This window comes from Lathamus discolor, chromosome 10 (genome assembly GCF_037157495.1).
Source record: "Lathamus discolor isolate bLatDis1 chromosome 10, bLatDis1.hap1, whole genome shotgun sequence".
Taxonomy (NCBI): domain Eukaryota; kingdom Metazoa; phylum Chordata; class Aves; order Psittaciformes; family Psittacidae; genus Lathamus; species Lathamus discolor.
In genome coordinates, this window is record NC_088893.1 from 16,226,036 (window position 1) to 16,248,911 (window position 22,876).

At 40.9% G+C, this 22,876-nt stretch overlaps 1 protein-coding gene across 3 annotated transcripts in view; it reads right to left on the reverse strand.

The window, feature by feature from the left end:
• CNOT6 (CCR4-NOT transcription complex subunit 6) overlaps positions 1-22,449 on the reverse strand; it is a 32,806-nt gene extending 10,357 nt beyond the window's left edge. The window contains exons 1-4 of one of the 3 annotated variants that reach the window (XM_065690442.1): positions 22,292-22,449; positions 7,825-7,938; positions 5,103-5,289; positions 383-468 (exon numbers count right to left, since the gene is read on the reverse strand). In XM_065690442.1, coding sequence (XP_065546514.1) covers positions 383-468; positions 5,103-5,289; positions 7,825-7,936 — 385 coding nt within the window. In that variant the 5' untranslated portion in view covers positions 7,937-7,938; positions 22,292-22,449. Of the gene's footprint in view, positions 1-382; positions 469-5,102; positions 5,290-7,824; positions 7,939-21,063; positions 21,250-22,291 lie in introns of those variants that run through there. The other 2 variants (XM_065690440.1, XM_065690441.1) reach the window with 2 other exon arrangements.
• Between the last annotated feature and the right edge of the window lie 427 nt (positions 22,450-22,876).

Sequence of the window (22,876 nt, forward strand, 5' to 3'; positions counted from 1 at the left end):
CAAGACAGATGAGGCCAAACACAGGAGCCACCTCTGCTCACTTTGCCTGACATGAGTGAAACATCCATCAGCTTATTTGCCAGTCATATGTGAGCTGTCCTACCATCCAAACACATAAAGCAGATTGTGAAAGTTTCCATGGACAATTCACATTCTGCTCACTCTGCAGAAAGAGAAGCAAACTTCTTTATTTATGGAGTGTTTCGCCAAACTCATTCTTTTCCTTTGCTTTAAATAATCCCTAAATAACAATATTTATACATGTGGAGTAGCTACCTCTGGGACTGCTATTCACTAACATTTTATGAATTAGACTACAGCCATCACATCTCGGAAGCGTTATCACTGAAGAAGCACGGATACCAAGAAAAAGCAGGAATACCTTTCAGACCCAAAGTCTGTAACTGGAACAGTTTCCCCAGCTCAAAAGGTAAAACTCGTAACAGGTTGTTATTTAAATGTAGTTCCCTGTAGACAGAGCAAAAATCATATAGGGCTGAAAACAAATCAACATTTGTCTTCAGCAGTAGAGTACAAGAAGTTTAAAACAGAAACAACATACCAGCAAATGACAGTATTGGAAAACTCAAAGACTGAACAGCAATAGTTAGGGAAATATTGCTATACTCAAATATACAGACAAAACCAAGACAAAACACGTTAAGCTGAAGTCCAGAGAAAAGCAGGTTTGTTGAGTTCATCTTAAAGAGTCAAATTTTGTAAACATTAGCAATAATTAAATACTTTAATAACTCCAAGTGATGAAGCAGTAACAACTCTGACAATGCAGATCATGAAACAGTTCAACTACGATTAAAGGCCAAATAAAGGGAAATTATATCTCAGCAAACAAACAAGCAAAAAATCCAGGATCATGGCAGTACAATTAGAACTATGGCATTACCATGTAATAGTCATTTACAATAGTCATTTTCTGTTGGCTTGGGCTTTGCCATTATTACAGTGTTAAGACAAAAATACCTACTTTTTATCTTACAAAACCAATATGCAGACAGGGACACAATTCATGCCCTGTATTCTGATAGCCCAACAAACTGGGCAGAGAAAACGAACTCGGTAGGAGCTTTTCCCTTTCTTAAAAGTATTCCCATCTAAGCAGTGCAGACTTTCCTCACCGTATTCAATATGAAGTTGCTCCTTCAGATTGTTTACAACTTGGTGCCTAGAGACTTGAAAAGTATTTTCAGGCAACAAAAAAGGGAAAGAGAAAAGAAAGGAAACCTGGATGTCAAGAGTTACCTTTGCTCTTTCAGATTTCTATGAGACAGCATTTGAAGGAGACAGATACAACTCTTCTTCTGGCCTTGCCTTTCAAAAGTAAACTCTGCCTGGTCCTTTGCTAACAAGAGTTTCTCAAGAAACTCTTTCTGTTCCATAGCATATTTAGAAACCTCTGTATAAAATACACTGGCTTGTTTTGGGGACACTCTGGGGTGTGTATTAGCCAAAGAGATCCAGGATACTTTTTATTTCACTGGGTTATATAGAAACGCCAAGCTACTTCTCAACTGTTTGCAAACTAGAGCACACCTAGCCAGCTCTGAGTTTTGCTTTTTCCAATCTAGACAAATGCATGTACATTAGAAACTCAGAAGCCCACTGTGTCATTCTGGGGTTGCTAGGTATGAATGAGGCATGTGGCAGGTAGAAAAGAGGATGGAGGAGTTAAACAAATAAATGAAAGTCAACATCTCCACTAGTTGTCAGCACTTCCATGGACATTTGAGATTTAAATCACTATTATTTTTAGGAATGATATTCTACATGACATCATAAAGCTACTATTTTATTCTTTAGGGAGCTACTTTTTCCCCCTAAGTTTTTCAAAGCACTGCTGAAGTCTAAGAAGTCTAGAGGAAAATTACTGAGCTAAAGAACAGCACAGCAGTTGGTATCATCACACTTTTTCTCTTGGATGAAAGAATTACTTGCTCTAATAATCCTTGCTTCTGTGGAACCCGCCCCCTCTACATAGCAAAGGGGATCACAGCAAATCCCACTGGTTCATAGAACCACACCATCGTTTAGGTTGGAAAATACCTTTAAGATCACAGAATCCACCCATAAACCCAGTACTGCCAAATCCACCACTAAACCATGTCCCCAGATGCCATATCTACATGTCTTTTAATACCCTCAGGGATAGTGACTCTACCACTTCCCTGGGCAGCCTGTTTCAATGCTTGATGACCCTTTCAGTGAAGACATTTTTCCTAATATCCAATCTAAACCTCTCCTTGCACAACCTGAGGCAGTTTCCTCTTGTCCCATCACTTGTTATTTGGGAAAAGAGACCAGCCACCTCCTCTCCCCACCCTCCTTTCAGGTAGCTGTAGAGAGCAGTAAGGTCTCCCCTCAGCATCTTTTTCACCAGACTATACAACCCCAGTTCCCTCAGCCATTCCTCATCAGACTTGTTCTCTAGACCCCTCACCAGCTCTGTTGCTCTCCTCTGGACCTGCTCCAGCACCTCAATATCTCTCTTGTAGTGAGAGAGCCCAAAACAGCACAGGATTCAAGGTACAGCGGTACCAGTGCCTAGTACAGAGGGATGATCACTTCCCCGATTCTGTTGGCCACATTACTGCTGATACAAGCCAGGATGCTGTCGGCCTTCTTGTCCACCTGGGCATAAGTTGGCTCATGTTCAGCCTGCTGTCAACCAACACCCCTAGGTCCTTTTCTGCTGGGCAGCTTTCCAGCCACTCTTCCCCCAAGCCTGCAGCATTACATGGGGTTGTTTTGACCCACATGCAGGATCTGACACTGAGCCCTGCTGAACCTCATAAAATTGGCCTCAGTCCACCAATCCAGCCTGTCCAGATCCCCCTGCAGAGCCTTCCTGCCCTCAAGCAAGTCAACACTCCCACCCAAACTGGTGGTGTCTGCAAATTTACTGAGGGTGCACTCTAAGTTCTTTCAAGCATATCAACAGAATCTGTTTTACAGCTGAGCTTTCCAAAGATAACACATTACAGTGTTCACTTCCTGCCCCCCACTTCTGCGAAGATCAGAAACCTTACTGCTCTGACACCTCTTTATTCAAGTACCTGCAGTAAAAAGGGAGATGTAAGGAGCCTTAGGCAAGACCAAACCCAGAGCTCCAGACACGGGAGCTGGAAGACCTGTTATCAATTCTCAAGTGTAAGAGCAAAAATGATTTCTGCGGCTCAAGATATTAGCAATGCGCAGTGTTGAATTACCCTTAGTTTGAACAACTTCCCAGAAGCTATGGGAAATGTCTGCAGTAAGAGCCAGCCTGAAACATAAAACTCCAGCACAGCTGAGACCTGCAGAGCACTATCACATAGGATGCACTTACGGATTTTAATTCACTTTCACCCAGTGAAAAGAAATCATGGATCAGCTGCAATTACTGAGGACAGACAGGGCACAGTGAATTAGTGCACTAGCTTTTCACATCTAGAAACTGGGCTCAAGTATTATGTTTAGGTCATAAACAGAAAACTTATGTGATCCTAGACCTTAGCTACACGTTTCATACTCGCAAGATTTAGCCATTTCTACACAGAAGAGACTTAGGATGTTGAAGAGCTGCAACTTCACAGAATAAGCCAGAATAAATTGGGAAAAGTGTTGGGAAGTCTTTTGATACTACTGGTGACTACGCACTGCTAAGCTAACTCCACGTCGTATTACATTTAAAACATTTTAAAATGAAAGAGACTGATGAAAATAAAATGATGCTAATGAAGTACAAAGATAAATTTGAGAACATTCCAGTAAAATTAGGACTGATAGCTCATAATGTGAGTGGATAAAGGAAGGAACAAACCTGTTACTAATAACAGCTTTTAATAGAAATAGTAATGCAAAGCTTTCTTTAGAACACACTACTTCGCAGCTGAAAATAGCTACACAACACACTGCAAAACAGAGCTGCCAATAATGCTCTAAAAGGCAAGGTCCTTTTGCTCAGCCTCCAAGGTTGAGACTTCAACTGCTTTGGAATTTGAGCTTTTAGTGCCACTTTAATCAGCTAGTTTAATCCCCCCCAACAGAGTGGGCTTTTCTAAAGTAGAAGAAAATGCAGTGACAGATATTTCTATGTGCAAACTTGCTTTGCTTCCAGTTTCATCAGAGCTGTGCTGGCAGCCCATTTCTCTATTGTCTCCTTCTTTACTTCTAATAATGTTCTTGTTACTTTTAGAATGTTTTCTGTATTTGAGAAAGTTGCCCATAAATGTCTTCAAAATTAAAAGCAATGAAGGCAATTACTGGTAACTGTCTAATAAACCTAAAATAAGGCTCTTCTTTTGGGTCAAGACAGAAGAATGTTGCCTGTAAATATTTACTCTTAGATAAATGATTTATATATTTACATAACTTTTCCAAAGTAAAATGCTGCAGCTTTAACTGTAATCTAAATAAGGATCACTACTCATGTTTCGCTTCCAAAAGGAGGTACCGTTCCATGCGAACTTTGCACATCTTAGCACTGTAAAACTGGAAGTCAAAAAGAAAAAGTGCATTTAGAACATTTTTTTTTTCCTCCTCCCTAGTTTGCACGGGAATGCAACTGCACAATAGCAGAAATGGGAAGGAGATATTAGACAAGTTGCAGTTGTTGTAAAATAAAAAGAATATAAAGTATTGTTAAGAATAGCTACCAAAGATGAATAAAGATGGAAAAGCTGTAGTTAGCATGATTATGAATGCTTCATCTAACCTTTTTCCTACCCTATTATCAGTTAAAAGCAATTTTGTTTTGTACATCAGTACTCTGTAGAGAAAATGCCACATAAAAATGTATGTGAATCTTGAAAGAGAAGCTCAAGGAGAAAACCTCACTTGGAAAAATATAAAATGGGTGATTGCCATCAACCTGAGTGCTTCTGAAGCTCATTCCGTACTGTCATACATCACAACAAGAGATCACAGACAAGCCAGCACTAACATAGCTGCACAGACCATACAAAAAATTCAGGGAGACAGATAAAAGGAAGTGAGGAAGGGGGAATATTCTTATGCTTTTCATTTACTAGAATGTAAAAATTATACTGAATTTAAACCGTTGCTACAAAGCTAATAAGAGACCAATTTTAACTTCTGTTACATACCTGAGTGACACCATGTTTCCGAGCTCTGCTGGTAAACTGCGAATTTTATTAGAGGACAGGTCCAGATATACCAGATTGTGAAGCTTGGCAATGTCTGAAGGAATACGGGATAAGGAATTGTCACTGAGATGCAAAGCTGTCAAATGGGTCAGTGTCCACAACGATGAACTTAGGCTTCGCACTTTCCCTGCATAAGGAAGACAACAAAATGAAATAGAACATTTTAAATACAGAGGTTTAGCAATAACTACACATTTTGTGAGGAAGTAAGGGGTGGAACCACTTGAGGGGGAGTTGTTCTGTGGTTATTTTTATTCAACGAAAATTCCATTAACCACCAATTCTATAGATCAAAAAAAACCAGCACTGTGTAAGAAGATACAGTGTTTTGATGGGGATGCTTAGATTGGTTTTCTTTTCCCCAATCCATACTTAAAGGTTTAAACATCTGTCGTTCTCAAGTTCCATACAAAACAAGACATATTTGCTACCATCCATGAATTCAGTAATTAACAGAGGTGTAAGAAAGAGGTTTTTATCTCATTTCTAGTTTAAGATCAAAGATGCTGCTTTGGTTTGCCCCTTATTTCTGCGCAACATCTTTCAAACCAAAAATCTTTATTCTATGGCATTAATCCAGCCAAGAACAGATAGAAGCACTATATTTAGGGTGACTAAGATGCTTAGTTGAGAACATGGATATCCATCTGGCATTCAACTAAAAGCTGCATAAAACTATTGCCAGATATTTTAAAAAACGGTTATGATTTTTGTATAAACTGAAGGGTGGAAACATGGGTTTGTGTGACAGAATCAAGATTTTTATACTGCTGCATGCAAGGAATGCGAGATATCATCAGAAGGTCTCAAAACATTTCTTCTCTCCAGGATTTACCCCCGACACCAAAGGAGCAGATGCTTTTTCATTTACAGAAGTCATCTCATTGTACCAAAAGCACTAGAAAAAGAGTACCAATGGCAGTTTGTCCAAGGCAAAAAGCTACTTGTGACAGCCTTTAAAACCCTACCATGATTCACCAATATTAAGAACAGTCTGGTTAATATTATCCCAACATACACACTTTACAATTCCTTGCCTTAAATTATCTTCTTCAAAATAAAAGTCATATTTAGTGCCTGAGGAAAAGCTATACTGATACACAAGTATCTGGGACTCAGCCCCTGGTAACTAAAGGTTTAATGCAGGTATCTTTTCCAGCGTGCTATAAGAAAGTGAGTGGCATAAAAGAGGCTGCAGTGAAAAAGTCCAGTGATTTAAACAACAGCAGTTAAAACATTTGTGGCTTTCTGTATTAGATGACCAAGTGTTTTGCAAGGAAAAGTCAGTGTGAACATTAACAAACACATTGTCACATTTTATTTTGCAAGGCAAATGCATACAGTTCTTAAAGGATTCATGATATGGCAATGCTCAGTAAGAAATCTTTTGAAAGGTTTTAAATACAAATTAAAAGTTCTTTGCATTTTAAAACTGAATAAACACATCTTCCTCCCTCCCCCAGTGCAAAAAGGTGACTGTGATGAAAGAAACCCTTGTAGCTGAAAGGATTTCCATCAACATCACTGATCCATTCCCTGGACTACCTACATCTCTCTTGGCTGGAATCAGTCTATAGCGAGATTACCAGGCATGAAAGGAAAGAGCCATTGCTTAATGCATTTCCTGTGCAGAGGCAGCAGATGTCCAAGTGGATATCCAAGCCTAATGCTGATACATAATGCCGATTCCTGAAGCAGCATTTAACTAGGTTTCTGCATCTGTAACCTTCAAGTAAAGAATGCTATTCACGTGTTAAGGCACGTGGCACTTGAAGCAAGACAGGGATTCAATGATCTGGATGGAAAGACTCTTCACAATTCAAAGAACTCTATTTGTATTCCTCCTTCCATAAATTTCTCTATCACGCAGTCACTCAGAAATACCACATGGCAATTTTTGCAGACTCTCCAATAATCTCCATATTTAAGCAAAATCTAAGCCTACTTTTACATCACAATTTTTTAATTTTTAAAATATCTGCTTGAATTTCCTTGTAAACACATTTTACACAGCAAAATCAGAATTTACTCTACAAATCAAGAGAGACTGGTGTCCCACACCAGTCAGACTGCATGTTTATGAATTCTGAGCATTATCTTATTTTCAAGAAAAGACCCAAAAGTCAAACATTATCTGAAAGCTAGTACAGCTCCTGAAGGTTTTGATTTTTTCTAATTTAAGTCTTAAGAACAGAACAAAGATTTACAACTGCTTTTAAAATGAAATGTTCTGCTTGAATAGAAGCTACAGTGTCATGGACTAATACAACATTGTCGTTACATTACTTTAAAGTAACAGGATATGTCTCTGTATCAACCCCAGCTTCACCCTCTTCTCTTTGACAAATTAGATCTTAAATCCATGCTCCCACCTGCTCCATCTTCTTAAAATACAAAGAGCTCACATCTATCTCATCTTCCCAACCACCTGACATGTTAGGATTCCCCCCACCCATAATTTACCTCTCCTTTAGCCCCCTACTTTACCCCAACCCAGCCTCTTCCCTCAGCACATCCAGAGGCTGGCAGCTGCTCCGCCGGCATGTTGGCCCGCTTCAAGCTAAGTAACTCCACCCCAGACTTCTCGTCCAAGCCATTACTACATAGGCTACTCTTAACTCACAATGAGTTCGTAACTCTGGACCATTCCTCAGTTTCTTACCACTTATTTCCAACTCTGCCCAGTGTGATTTCTTTCCGTTGGCTGCTTCCTCTGAGGACATAATTGTGTACATCCTCCGTGGATCAGGTGGATCGTACTTTTCCTTGGGCATTCCTGTTGAGACAAAAAGATAAACATATTATATACTGAGAAGTATTTAAAAGGTAATTCTTTAACAGGTAATTTCCATTTCAAGTAAGTTTCATGTTGGACATTAACTCCAAATACTTTTCAAAACTTCAGATAATAACCCATGCCCATTCACAAACTCCACTGAGTAGGCTATAAAACACACCACCACAGATTCCCGATGCTCCTAGAATGGCAGATGACAACCTAACCTCCCACTCAATGGTTCAGCAAAATCTCTAACCCAATATACAGGTTGTGTCCTGCTACCTTTCATAGATATGTCACTGTGTGCTTCCAAATCAACCCATCCTACTGCAGGCTCGTGGTTCTCCAACAATGAACCTTCAAAAAGTGACAATCACCACCACATTCTCCCTCATACAAACCACAAAGAACACATTTGCCAATAACCTTGACTGTGCATCAGTTCTGGGTTTACTGCAACTCTCAACTTTCACACAATTTAGCATCCAAGAAAAGAATTAAGGTTTCAAAAAGATCTTCAGTTCTTTAAGTCTGCAAAATGACATCTTTTTAATCCAAACCTCATCCTACTCCTTCCAATCTGAAAATATTATACCTGACCTAGATACTTCACCGAGGTGTTTAGCACTGAAATTTAACTTTGTTTCTCTCACTCTCGCATCATTCCTCACCACTTTACATGAAATATTATTGAATTCCGTATTTCTTTTTACCATACCCATTTAGGGACCAGGAGAGAGAAGTGGCAAAAATTCCTCTCCATGCAGAAATTCATGGCTCCATAATAAAGACCTGTGCCATAACCCTCCCTCTACCATGAGCTAGCTCTCCTCTGTCCCAGGTGAAATGCATCTGGGGTTTAGTCAGTTTAAGAGGAAAAACACTTTATATAAACTTTACATAAGCACATACTGTATTAACTTACAAATTAGCTCCATGTTTTCAAGTTACATAGGCCTTCCAATATAAACTGCATTTATCACAAATAAGGGTAATGCTTTTGCATTGCCCTATATCTGTCAAGGAGATCTTATGGCAAAGATTTCACCATCTAAAGCTGCCACATCCAAATACATACAAAAAGGCACAAGCAGCAACCTACGAAATTATTTATATGAATAGAGAAATCAAACAATGCTGGCTCAAATCACATTTACAAACACATTACAAACAATATTATGCTTCATATTATTCATTATGCATAATATTATCCAGCAAAATGTATTACAGCATTATAACTACCCAAAAAACACTCCATAAAGAAGAAGCTGTGTTGGTCAAATGAGCACACCCAGGTCTTTTAAGGCTATTTTTTTTCCTGTCTCTGGACGAAGTGAATACATCAGAAAAGTGGTGTCATTATATAGAGAATAAACAATGAATAACTTCATAAATTAGGCTCATCTTATTGAATTTACTGGAAAATGTTGTGTTAAAAGAAAACGCTACAACAGAACCCCCCCAAAACTTTCAGCTAATTCTCATCTTAAATTAAAATAAAGCTTTTAGATACTACATGCTTACGTCAATGCAACAACTCTTTGACTAATTCATACTCCTCCTTCCCCTTCCCACTGCCACCACTGCTCAAAACCAATTTCTACAGTGAAAAGAAATTCCCCTTTCAAAAATGAATTGTGGGTGAAAGAATGAGATTATAAATAGAACTAGGTGGAGCTCCTTAAAGCACTTGAGTACCTGGGGTACTGGAATCACCAACACTTTCTTCTTCAAACTAAGCTAATTAAAGGAGATAAGACTGCATTATAACTACCAGAAAGGTGAAAGAGTAACTTCTCCCTGCAATAACTGTGCAACTAAAGCAATCATATATAGTAAAGCATCATACAGAGCATCTCTTCTGAAATCGCTATATACAATTATATGTAACTCACAAAGACCAATACCACATAGAAACGCTCCAGTTTGTGTCAGGAGACATTTACCTTCCTCAGGCATTTGATGCTTTCTCTTCTTGCAGCTCCCTGAATTAATAAATATGTTCCAATTTTTCAGGAAATGAAGCAGGTATAGTAGAGAGAGAAATCTCATTCAGTACAGAAACATGAGTGTTCCCCAGAGCACACTCAATCACATGCACTAATTAACAGCCTTGCTCGTACCAGCAGCGTGTCGCTCCTCGCTATCAGAAGAGGATGACATACTTTCCTAGTGGGTTTTGTTAATGTGTGCTAAAACAATTACAGATTTAAGAATTTGAGGTTTTAACACTGGATCCTGGTGACCTCCCCCTCCCCTACCAGTCTATCCATGAGACTGCTCTACCTCTCATTAAAGTTCCTGCTCTTGATGCTCCTGCTCCTCCACTCCTCACTGCTGCATTTCAGGGTGGACAAATGCTAGAGAGCCTCCTGGGTGAAGGAGGTGCCAATGACCAAGATCATCACTGACATCAGCCACATCAGAACACCAAGGATACCACCACACCAGGAGTTAGCACATCTTTGTCCATCACTCAACATTTCTCAGCATCTGACAGCAAGGCTAAATTTAGGCTGTATTTCACAGGTCATCATTAAACACAAGCACAATACCTTGAATTGTATTTCAAAACTTCACAGCATGGAGTAGTTCAAGAAAACCACTTTTACAAATCCTCTTTTCTTCACCTCCCCACATCCAAACTTACAAGCCTGATGAGTGGCTACAGTTCCACTTAAAAGCTGAAGTAAACATGAGATAAAGTGATAGTTTTGTCAGATTCCAGCAGTTTTTAAGCAAGACCCATAAAATGGTGTTGAACAACCCTGGAGCCATTGATAACTGCAGCTTTAAACTATCACGACAATCATTTTCAAAACAGCTTACACCACCTGTAATTTTCAGTTGCACCATTGCAGATGGTGGAGAGCACCACTGAGCATTAGGCTGTTATCACATACAGCAAGTTAGCTTGTAAAGGAGAAAAACTTTATAAACAAAGATGTCCAGAACACACCCCAGTCTATGTAACTCTAATGAAGAGGCCATTTAAATACGTCTGAATGCAAATTGCTGACTATCTTGTACCAGGTTATTAAAGTTGTTATTTAAATGGTTGTAAAAACAGAAGAGCTTGAGAGTTCATGTGTGGCTGCCCATTCCCACCTTGGTCAGTCACTGAATTAACACCCTTTACCCCAAAGAAACTGAGCTAAATGAAGCCATTGAGGTCAACAGTGCAACAGAGGGAACTAGACCTTGAGTCCTCAATGCAGACATAGTTTTAAGCCCTTGTTTGTGCAAAAGGTACCAAAAGAAAGGCAGTAGGTCAGGGAAAAGGAGAGCAAAGGCAGAAAAGACCCTCTGGGGAAAAATGCAGGGCAAGGATGATGAGAATGAGAAGATGACTGTGGCTCTACTCCAAAGGAATGCCAACAGCAACAGTGCTGTTAGAGATATGGCATCAGGAAGAGCTGGTGGTCTATAGAGTAGAAGCTGCTTAAAGGCCAAGCTGTTGAACTGCACTGCTAGCTACAGAAGAAAGAAGAGTTCAGACCACTGCCTGGCAAGACTTTTGAAATGATAAGTCTCCCAGGCTATGGGCATGTGTGAAGTGGAAGCTGGACTACAAGGTAGTTAATGCTCCAGATGACTAAGTAAACAACCAATAAATAATGCCTCCAAAGTGGAGATATTATAGTCTGCTGTGAGTAACAGCGCAGGAAAGATGGTGGCTTTTTCCTGTCCTTCCCTTCTCCTCTTTTTATGTGATTTAGAAGATGATGGGGAGAAAGAATTAACCAAAACAGGCAGGTGAGCACGTATTTTGAGTAAGCAGTGACTGTTTTTAAAAACAAAACACCAACAAAAATACTACAGAAGATCTTAATTTCCTGAAATACATTCTATAATACCACAAATAAACTAACTCTGTTTTAAAACTGAATGTATTAGACAACTCCTGTAGGCCAAGTATCATCGACTCTTTACAGTATTAGCTTTGCTACATGTAGATAAAGTTTTCCCCCAGAAAACTCCCAAGATCAGCTTCCTCCATAGCAAAGTTTAAATGAGGCAAAGAAAACCTGAATTCCCAAACTTCATAGAAAACAATGAAAAGTGAGAGCAGCAGGGGTTAATGTTCAGACACAACTTTATCCCATCTAATCAACTATTCTGAAATAGGTATTTCAACACGTACTAAGCAGCATCTACAAATCCCATTTACAAATACGCAAAGAACCTTTAGAAATACCTCAAGATCACTATGCTGAAGCATTACAACTCTGCGGATGAAACTTCTTGACACATGCTGACGACTTCTTTTGACTTCCCCTCCCTCCTTACTTGATATTACTTATCACTAATAAACTCATGTAGATCAGGAGATAGCCAGGAGGAAGAAGTAAACAAAGTAGCACTACACTTAATCAAGTGCATAATTACTCCAACTTCTTGCTGCTTTAATTAAAAACAGCAAATAAAGTATACAAATCTAGAGCTAACAGAGTTAGCAGTAACAAGTTAATTGAAGTAGATTTTCCACTTATTGATGCAGCACAAATAAACTTGCCAAAAAAATGACTTTTTCACTACTGAAAAGTAGCAGGACAGGAAGCAATCTACAGTACTTTCTATTCATTATAAACCATTAAGTTACTCAAAGATTTCATGAGAAAATGATAGCACATATGATTGTTTTTCTTTCTTTTCTTTCTTCAAATATGGGAAGCTCATCCCAGACCATTCATTTGTAATCTTGTGCCTTCAACTTTTTCCATGCAATCCAAAGTTTCATTTGAAAACGGGTTCCGATGAGTACCCCTACAAATGCGTTTCTTAGATTGACCAATATATCCCAAATTCAAAGTTAATTTAGAATTCTCATCACATACCTACCTCCCAAACACCAGCCACATGCACTGTGGTTTTACAACACATGAAGCAGAACTAAGCTGGCCCTGCTGCAGTTCCTCCCTCCTCAGGACTGTGTACAGCCACTTCACTCTTGCATCAGCACTGACTTTTCTCTGATAACAAAAGGAGCTGTTGAAGAGAATTAAACTGGCCAAAAGCTAAGGGGGAAGAGGGAAAAAAAAGTAGTTATTTGAGGGTGCCTAGCTTCCTGTACCATTATTCCTGTATAGCTGTAATGTATGTGTGGACTTGCAGCACAGCTGTTTATGGGATTAAAATCAGGACAACAACATAATTGTTTCTGGACACACCTACCCCAAAATCTCTTCTCACACAGCAGGAAGCAAAATCCTGCTTCCAACTACCCATGCATTGGTTAAATAGTAACACTGTGCAAAGTCTGAAATCCTAATTGAAGGCAAAGTACACTGCTTTTTAGATAACTTAAAGTTGTAGCACTTTGAGCAATGTACAGGCTAATCAGAAATGTCAGCCTGTATTTAAAGAGTTAATCTCTACTGTTGAGCTTTGTTAAAAAGAAATTACTGCTTTAAACTCCAAACAGTGACCCTCTTCAAAGGGAGCAGCACATCCGAAGCACAAAAACTGTGCTTTGGAAAAGAAGTCTTTAAGGTATAATTTCATAGTAGTATATTTCACTTTTTACTATAAAACTAAAGATTTGCTCATTTCCACTCTAAGACCCACAACTCATCCTTTAAACAAGCGCTTTTCCACAGTGAATCAAGCTCACTGCTTCTACTCTATCACTGGTGGCACTTTACCCACCAAGATATGTATTTCTATGGGAACTTAATTACATTTGAGCCTCAAGTACAGGCAAGTGAAGCAACAACCCTGCATAAAGGCTGCCCCTGGCTGGTACGACAAGGTGCAACATCTGTTTTCTCCTCACAGAAAGCAACAGAACCTTGAACACTGTTATGATAAAGGTCAGTCCTACACAATTTACACTCATCAGTTGAGTCAATGACTGTATTTATCTTCAGTCTGTACCACGCACAGGCAAACTAGACAGGGATCTTAATATTGAAAAATGATGGAAGAAATATTCATGGGCAAGATACCACAATGAGGAAAGGAAGCAAAACAAGAACCTAGCTAAATCTTGACTGCCACATGATGTAAATTCAATGTACTTCAGCAAAGCTCTTAAAATTATTTGGGACCATCCCCCTTAGACACAAACTGTGTTTCTGTACACCTGATGCTGTTCCTACTAAGCCTCCTAAATTTCATGTCACTCTTGTTTCTATCAATGTCTTATTCAGAACATACTGAATTATAACTTTGGGGTTTTCAATAAATCTTAACATACTGGATTTCCCAGCTACTAGCAGGTATACACCATAATATGGAAGAATACTTGCATCCTGATATGAAATACAGCTTCTGGTTGTATCTTGCTAAAATACACAACTGTGCAAGTAGGTATAGCAAAGCTCAGAAATGTAGGTGTAAGCCACCGCCTAAAAGAAAACAAATTGACAGAATTAAACTTTAATTTTTAATTTTAATTAAAGCTTCTTCAAAATAGAGGAATCCATACTAAAGCATACTACAACTAAAATGACGTATTTTGACACTGAACAAACAGAAATTTGGGGACTTGCCTATCTGTTGAAATAGCACCTCACATGTGACTTTCTAGAAGTGAATGAGATTGCTCTATTGAAATATACACAAAGAAAACATCAGTGTTGCAAGGAAACATAGATTTTCCTACCAGTATGATACTTTTAAGTAAATACCAAGCCTGTTGTGTAAACACCTATTATTTGTTGACTGGTGCAAACACTCTTGGCTTTTCATTTTAAAAAAGGCTGCTCCAAGTAATTTTTGTTGTTTTTACAGCAAGTACATGGCAATGAAAAAGTAAGACTAGGAAAAATCCAATTGGGAAATTAGTTAAATATTAACACCTGAATTTCTCAGAATACATGCTGTGAATTAAAAAACTCCTTTTACCCAGTGTGGGAAGGGATGGCGCATCACAGCTGTGAGCGCAGCAGAACTGGAGCAGCGCAAGAATGACTCCTGAAACACTCCTCACCCCCAAGAGACTCAGCTATAGCACGTGGGAAAGTGTCAGGATCCCTTTAACCCGATTTATAGCTTAATGTTGGAATAATCTAAAAAATTAAAAAATAAGAATGCTGTAGAGTCAACCCAAAGTCAATTGATTCATTCCAAGTGCTTCTTCACTTGGTAGGATCACATTTTAGTGGCTGTTAGCGTATTAAGATTTAATGGCTTCATCAGGGAAGTAATGCTTCTTCATCGTATTTTGAGGACTTCTAAAACTAGAATTTTACATGACTGCCAATACAAAACCACAAGTTACCCTTCCTCTTTTTCTGACTTAGATAATGCAGTGGGATGTGAACATGCATTACAAATAGGCAATGATAAATACAAGATACTGATTAAGTCAATATGCATTAGTTCATGCAAGTATATCTGGAATATGACTAATCAGAGGAGTTGATTGATTTTACACATATAAATTCTACTACAGAAAACTCAGAAGTTCACAAATGCATTAATATTCTTTAAAAGGACAGACATTTATCAAGCTGTAGAAGTTCTGCAAAACCCTTAATCTAGCCAAAGATGACTAAAATGAGACATAACCCTCCTGAAAATTAAGAAAAATCAGAGCATCCCAGTTCAGATCAACTGGGCCATAAGTGTCAAAGGATGCATTTGCTGTTTCCAACTCAGGAAAACTCGGAACACAGAGCTATACAGAACTGATTAGATCAGGCTTTACATTCTGTTAAGTCCAAAAATCAGTTAATTAATATTTTTAAGATTAAGTTTTGACCTACAGGCATTTCAAATTTAATTAAGGTTTCTTTGTCCCTCTAAACTACTTGTTTATAGAAATGCAAACTGGATGGTTACAAGGTGTGGAGTAGGAACAGGGAGATTGCCATTTTCCAAACCTCTACTTCTCCTGCCCAGCTCTCCACCCCTGCACTTCACTTGCAGTCACCATTTCCTATCAGATGAGCAACCTGCAGCCCAATATTTAATAATGTACATGTAACGCCCTAAACCTTGACAGACGTGAAACTATCATAGTTTCAGTAGGGCAAAGAAGCAATTTTCACTTCCACATTCAGTTACTATAAAGACCATTTTGGGTTCAAAAGAGACTACGAAATGGTCAGATTACAAAAGGCATAAACCAGCAGAGACGTTCTTGACTGCTCCGTCTTCTAGACGGACCCAGAAGATAAAGTAGATCTATCTGACTCATTATAAAGAACTCAAATTCCCAACCTTTACCCTACACAACATCTAATGATTACAAATACTATGTCCAAATGTTCTCAGTGTAGTATAGGCACAGTCGAGACGATTAGAACAGTGCTTAATTATCAGCAATTGTATGTAATTATGCCTATAGTAAAAGGCTGCTGTATGCAAAACAAACATTAACGCAAAACCAAATGGTAAAGCAAAGGCTGACCTTTAACTGGTATCCCTAGAAACGCTTTGGCTAGCTAACGAGTACTACACAACAGTCACATTTTTGCAGTTTCTATTTTAGTGTATGCTGAAATGCCAATACATTAAAAGATCAGTCAGGTTCACTAATTTAAGGATTTATTTGCTTTACATAACTATATACTCTACAAATAAGATGAAACCTAAGAGATCAGCTTTAAAAGGAAGAGTTCTATCATAAAGAATACAGCTTCAAGTTTTAAAAATGCAGATACACAACAGGCCAAGGTGTAAAGCTTCACCTACAAGAAGCTTTAGGAGAGATGAGAATGGTCTTTCATGTCACAACATTAATACATACCAATTCTCACTCCACTGGTTGTGTCCAGAAATCCACCTCTGATAATTTAGTTATGATTCTTCACGATACATGGAACATTCATTCTTGTTTACAGTAACTTCCGCACAATTTCTTTTCTAGAGCCAGCTCAGTAAGCTAAACACCAGCACATATACCACAAGGTTCCTTACCACATCTTCCGTTATGCGTCTGCAGAATACTTACACCACATTTCTGTTGTTCTGTGGGTAAAAACATGAAGTCACCACACAAAACATTCTTCTCCTTTCTCAGCCCTGCAAGACAACCTAGGAGTAAGAGATAACCTAGCTACCTTAAATGAAGTCTGGATGTGAGCCCATTTTCAGCATTCCTGCTATAGATCTGAACAAGAGCTTGATCAGTCAATATCTAAACCTAGGTATGGGGGCTTTAAAAAAAAATACATTTCTAGGTATTTGAAAGCTTGTTAATGTTACAGTTGCTAAACTATCTGAAGTTCAAGATATTAAGAACTTGTTCACGCAGTTCACGCTCTAACCCATTTAGCCACATCCTGATAGAAGCAACCAGACTATTCATAGATTGTTTTTACTTCAAATTAAATGAACAAGCCTGAGAATGTGTTCCACAACCACATGCTTGTGCAGCAAAGCCAGCTTGACATTTCTTTTCTGTCCCCACATACCACTTCATCACCTCTCTTTGTTGTGTTGATGCTGCTGCTTGTGAGACCATGCTGAAAACCAATGCTATACACTGTTGGTGGTTTAAGAAAAGAAAACAAAAATAAGTATCACCACTCCAGCCACGTCACTGGTTGGTTTTCAGCATTACTCCAACTGTTGCACTTACGTAAATTATGTGGAGTTAATGAGCAACCAAAACAGCTGCTTTCCATGTTCTGCCTCTAGAGAAAAGTCACAACATCCTATACCAGAAGAAACCATGGGGTGATCTAGCCCATTGCTCCCTACACCAAAACCACCTATGCCATGACTGACAATTACTTTACCATCAGCTCTCAAATCTCCAGATGTGAATCTTTCATGATGCTCCTCAGCAAAGCAAGGATGCCTTCCTAGTCTTAATTATTCTTCACACAGAGATCATTTGTTCCCAAAAGTACTCTTTATTTATTTACAGATGAACTGTGATTAAGGCAGCACTGAAACTCCACCATCTTAGCCCACAGGACCTTTGTTTTGTCAGGTAAAGCACTTTTGTTGGGTGGGCAACCATTAAAACTTTTTAAAAGAATCTCAAGAGTGTTAATGATCAGAGTTTTGCACAAAGCATCTTAATACTTTCTAGTATTTAGCCATTACAATGCTATCTCTTTGTTCTGACCAGTGATACGCATCAGACAGCACACTCAAACCTAGTGGTGTTTTAGGTTAGTTTCAAGCCTTCCTGTCTTTGTAGGTGTTGGTTCAATGTGGGGTTTGTTCCAAAAAGCATAGGAAAGGATCTGTCTCTGAAGCACAGCCAGTGCTGAGTTTTTTTCCTGATCCCTGACTCTACCAACTGATCTATGCAGAGATATACTTTTATGGAGCACCATTTATGTCAGAACAACTTGCAGCATCCCCGCCTCACTCATCAATATACTGCAAAATAGCTCAAGCAGTAAAGCTGCACAGATTATTTATAATACGCAGTATCCTAAATTATGTCATACTTCATGGTCTTCTAACTATGGCAAGATGCTGTACCTTAATGACATGAGCCATCACTCAGATTGCTTCAGCATGTTCTAGAAACCCCAACAGACTGAAACTCCTGCCTTGATCAGGAAAGGGGGAAGCTCCAAGAGCTGAAGGAGGCCTTGGAGGTACTGGTATTACAAAACAGTACAGAAACTTTAGGACAGCCTCAAGGTGGGAAGCCACTTTACTTGAGGAGTAAAGGTTGCATATCAGGAAAATTAAGTAAGACAGACAAGAGAGCTATCAAAACATCAAGGCTGTGATCACAACGCTGAGATGGCAGCTTCCATAACATACCCCACAGCTTTCCAAGTCTAAAAAAAATAACCCCCCAAACCCCAGCCTCTTCCTGCAGACCTCCATCAGGGCATAAATTGGAGTACTAACAGCAAGTTCTAAAGTAAACAACTACATCTCTATTTTCTACTCCTACTCCCTTCCCTGACTCCTTCATTTCAAGAACAGCCCTCTGAGGCATTAACAAAAGGATTCATGTTGCAGTCTTAGAAAAGAAAAAATTGACTTGTTGCCAACTTTTTTTTCTTTATATAAGCACCATCTTGGAAGTGTAATTAGCAGCTCAAAAGTACACGTTAAGCATTTAAACTGCTTTTTTCTATGGGACCTGCCTAAGCATTTGTAAACTCTTCAAGACTTTAGCTGTAGGGTAGGAATTATGAGCGCAGGTCCCCAAGCTTATGCCAAGCTTCCCTGCTGAGTGGACTTCTACAACCCGATTTTCATGTAGGAACATAAATTATGTTACTTAATACAATGGTAATAATCTTGCAAGATATTGTACAACAATCACACTTCCAAGTGTGAAGCACCAACACTGAAGAAGGAATACAAAACACATGAAACCCTGGAGTGACTCAGTTTGAGCAATTTATGTATAAAGCTTTCCAAAGTACACCATGAAGAAGCCTAAATTTAGACTGGATTCAGTAACATCTGTATTTTGACACCGAAAGTAATGTAAAATCTCAATATACATATTAAAAAACCCCAGTTAGGTTTACGCAACAGGGCAAGGCCCAACTATCTCATGCAACTAGGTCTCATGCAACTAGGACTAAAATACAGAGGTGGGGTCTGTTGAGATTATTCTCATGGGGTTTTAAGGTTAATGGTGGCTTTTTTAAGCTCACCATACACAATTGTAACCTTTGAATACTATACATTCCTCCTAACAAAAAAAAAACCAAAACACCCAGCTGTGGAAATAAGTGACATTTCTTGTATATTCATTCAATTCTGAAGACTGAAAGGCATCTTCATTCATAAAGATAACACCTGCATGTAATCTGTTTAACGTGGCACCATTTGGGGCCGGGATGTCATAGTACAGCCTGCACATATACACGTGTACAGCCAAAATTACACAGCAAAAAGCACAAAATAATTCAAAATTGAAGTCTGTCAGCAAACAGAACTAGGGCCTCTGCAACTGAATTCTAGTTCACCCCCTGGCATGGTGGTAATTCCAGTAATAAGGCACACTGCACTAAACAAAAATACTTGGCTTTTTGGTGCTAGACTAACAGGCCCATTATTATTTATACTGCCATGCTTTTAAAAACAGATGCTTATACTCATCTGTTGGGAAAGAATTTTTAGTTTGCTCAGACTTGGGAGGACTCAACACCATTTTAAAGACAGTGGTTTCCATTATGACCACTACACTTGCTTAGAAGAATGTCTTCCTAATATCTAGTACAGCCTGATCTTACTGACTTTTACCTTGAAAGGTATTACGCTCATTCAATTTCTGACTCTTCACAGAATGTTCTCAAGTCTTCATGTGAAAAAACATCAAAAGTATTTACCTGTCTGTGCAATATCACAGTCTCATCTTTTTATTTCAGCTCTTCCTCTAAAATTCAAGCAAAGTAAAAGGCCTGAATATATCAAGACTAAATTCAGAGCTCAACTTCAAAATGCAAACAGAAAAGACATGCATGGTAGTATCCTTTTTATAAATGGACTGATCCAAGCAATTCAGATGATGAGGGAACAAAGAGTTAATCCAAATGCAAAGGACTCCAGTAATGGCATAAATAAACCCTACAGAAGGCTTCACTGCTAGCAGCAAACTCCACCGAGTCCAGATGAACCAGCAGGAAGAACAGAGGGTAGATAATCCTGTAAAATTACCCCAGTGGAAATGTTGATAAATTCCCAATTACGAGACCTGCTCTAGAATGAAAAAAAAGGGCAAGATACGATACAATTACCAGTCAACACTTGCACATCTTTGTGTTTAAGCCAGACAAATACCACAGGTATTTCTTAATCCCTTGAATTTTGAATTACTTGCCCATTGTGGCGAAATCTAGATTAAGAAAATAAGCCCCAGAAGTCAAAGTGAAAAAACCCCAGATGGGCTGCAACTCTCGTTGCTAAGCAAACACCTATCTGTGAAGCTGTATTTTCAATAATAAAACTCTGAACCTGTATTTTCAGCAATGCAAAGTGTGTGTATTTCAGTAATACAATTTCCTATCTGTTTGTAGAAATAGGTATTTGCATTAAAGAAAAAACACAAAACCAAACTAAACAAAAAGAGCCCTCAAACCCTTTGTTTAACAACATTTGTTCTGAATATACTCCTTATATTGCACAAAGCAAAGTAGCTTTCACATGGATTTTTAGTTTGTGCAAAACTCGCTGATAAAATACACGCTCACAATCTATACGTATACCAAGAGAGAGACAGGGGCAACAGTTACCTACTTTGCCAAAGCCTTGTCTGATCCCAGGCTTAAAATTCTCCATAAAACTCTAAAGGAGAGAAGCTTGTCCTGCGAGCACGACGGCAGATGTGGGGGCCGGGAGCGCCCGCACGCTGCACACGACACAGGAACCCCGCACCACTTCCAAGCTTCCAGCCCCTGCTCACCAATCCGAGCCGAACAAACCCACCACAACAAATCCCCCTTCCTAATTAGCTTAATTACCGTGTACCTGCCTCTCCCACCCCGCCGCCATCCCCCGCCCCAATTCCCCTCTGTTTATCCCTGCATGCGTCCGTCCCGCGGTCTCACGTGCCGGCGCGCGGCCCGCCTCCCGCGCTCTCCTATTGGCCGCCAGCGCCGCCGTTTCCCTCCGCCGGAACGAGCCAAGGCCGCTCCGGGCCCCAGCGCCAGCGCGGCCTGGGCTCCCGCCGCCGTCGGCGGCAGCTCCGCTGACAGGCACCGCGGCCCGCCCGCGGGGTGCGCGCTATGGGAGCGCCTGAGCCGCCTTCGGATTAGGGGGGGCTGGAAGCCGTGCGCTGAGGGCGGACGGGCAATTAACCAGCCTGATGTCATTTCCCTCTGCCTTTGTTTAATTATTTTAAACTCAATTGCACAGTGAGGGGGGAAAAAAAATAACAAAAAAAAAAAAAAAACCAAAACACCACAGAAAACTCCAGGCTTCCAGATGCCATTACACTAATTTCGCTTAATTGCCTTCCCGATGCAAACACAGCCGGGCTCCCTGCGCGGCGCCGCCCGGCCCGGCCCCCTCCCGCACGCCGGGTGGGTGTTTACGGGCCTCCGGCCGGGGTACGAGGCCGGGCAAGTTCCCGGTGGCGGAGCCCCCCCTTCCCCGCCGCTCCCCTCTTCCATACCAAGCGTTTCCAATCCGCTTCCCCCCGGGGCGTCCCCACAGCAACAACTGCCTGGGGCTCAGCGCCTCATCCAGTGCCCCCCATAACGCCCCCCCTCCGGAGCCCCTTCACACAGAGGGGCCTCACCCCCCCCCCCATGACACCCCCAAACGACGCGGGGCGGGGGTCGGACCCCCCTGCCCAACTCCGAGGGAGGCTCCCCCCGTTGTAACGCCGCCGCCCCCTTCCCCCATAGCGGCTCCCCCCGCGGAGCGCTGCCCCCCCGGGGCCGGAGTCGTGTGTGTCCCGTCGTCCCCCCCCCCCCTCCAGGCGAGGCTCCGAGGCCGCCCCCCGCGATGGGGCCGCCCCTACCTGTGGCTGCAGCATCCCCGTCCCCCCGCCGCCCTCGCTCCGCCGCCTGCCTGGCTCTTTGTTTCCTGCCGCGGGCCGGACGGGAGAGCAGCTCCCCCCCGCCTCCTCCTCACACTCATTGAAAGCAAACAAGCATCATGGCGGCGCTAGCGGCGGCTGCGGGCGGGCGGACCGGCCCTCCTCCTCCTCCCTCTCCCTCCTCCTCTTTCTCTCCCTCCGCCCCGCCTGCCCAGGCCGCCCGCACTCCGCGCACGCTCCGCGGCCGCGGTGGGGAGCACAGGGCTAGAGGGGAGCAGGAGGCTCGGGAGGTGCAGGGAGGCCGTAGGGGGGATAAAGGCTTCGGGGAGGCCATGGAAGGGTGTTTCGGGGTACCTCAGGGTCCGGGAGAGGCAGGAAAGTGGGTGCAGGCAACGCGCCAGCTGCATCGTCAAACACGAAACTGGTATAAATGGTGTATCGCGGGGAAATGGTTTCCAGCAGGAGTCCAAGGAAGCCTGGTTAAAATAGGCACTTGTTTGGGAAAGAACTTTAAATTCTTCTGCAGAAGTCTGGATCCGGAAGTCGAACTTGCAGGGGATGTGGCGA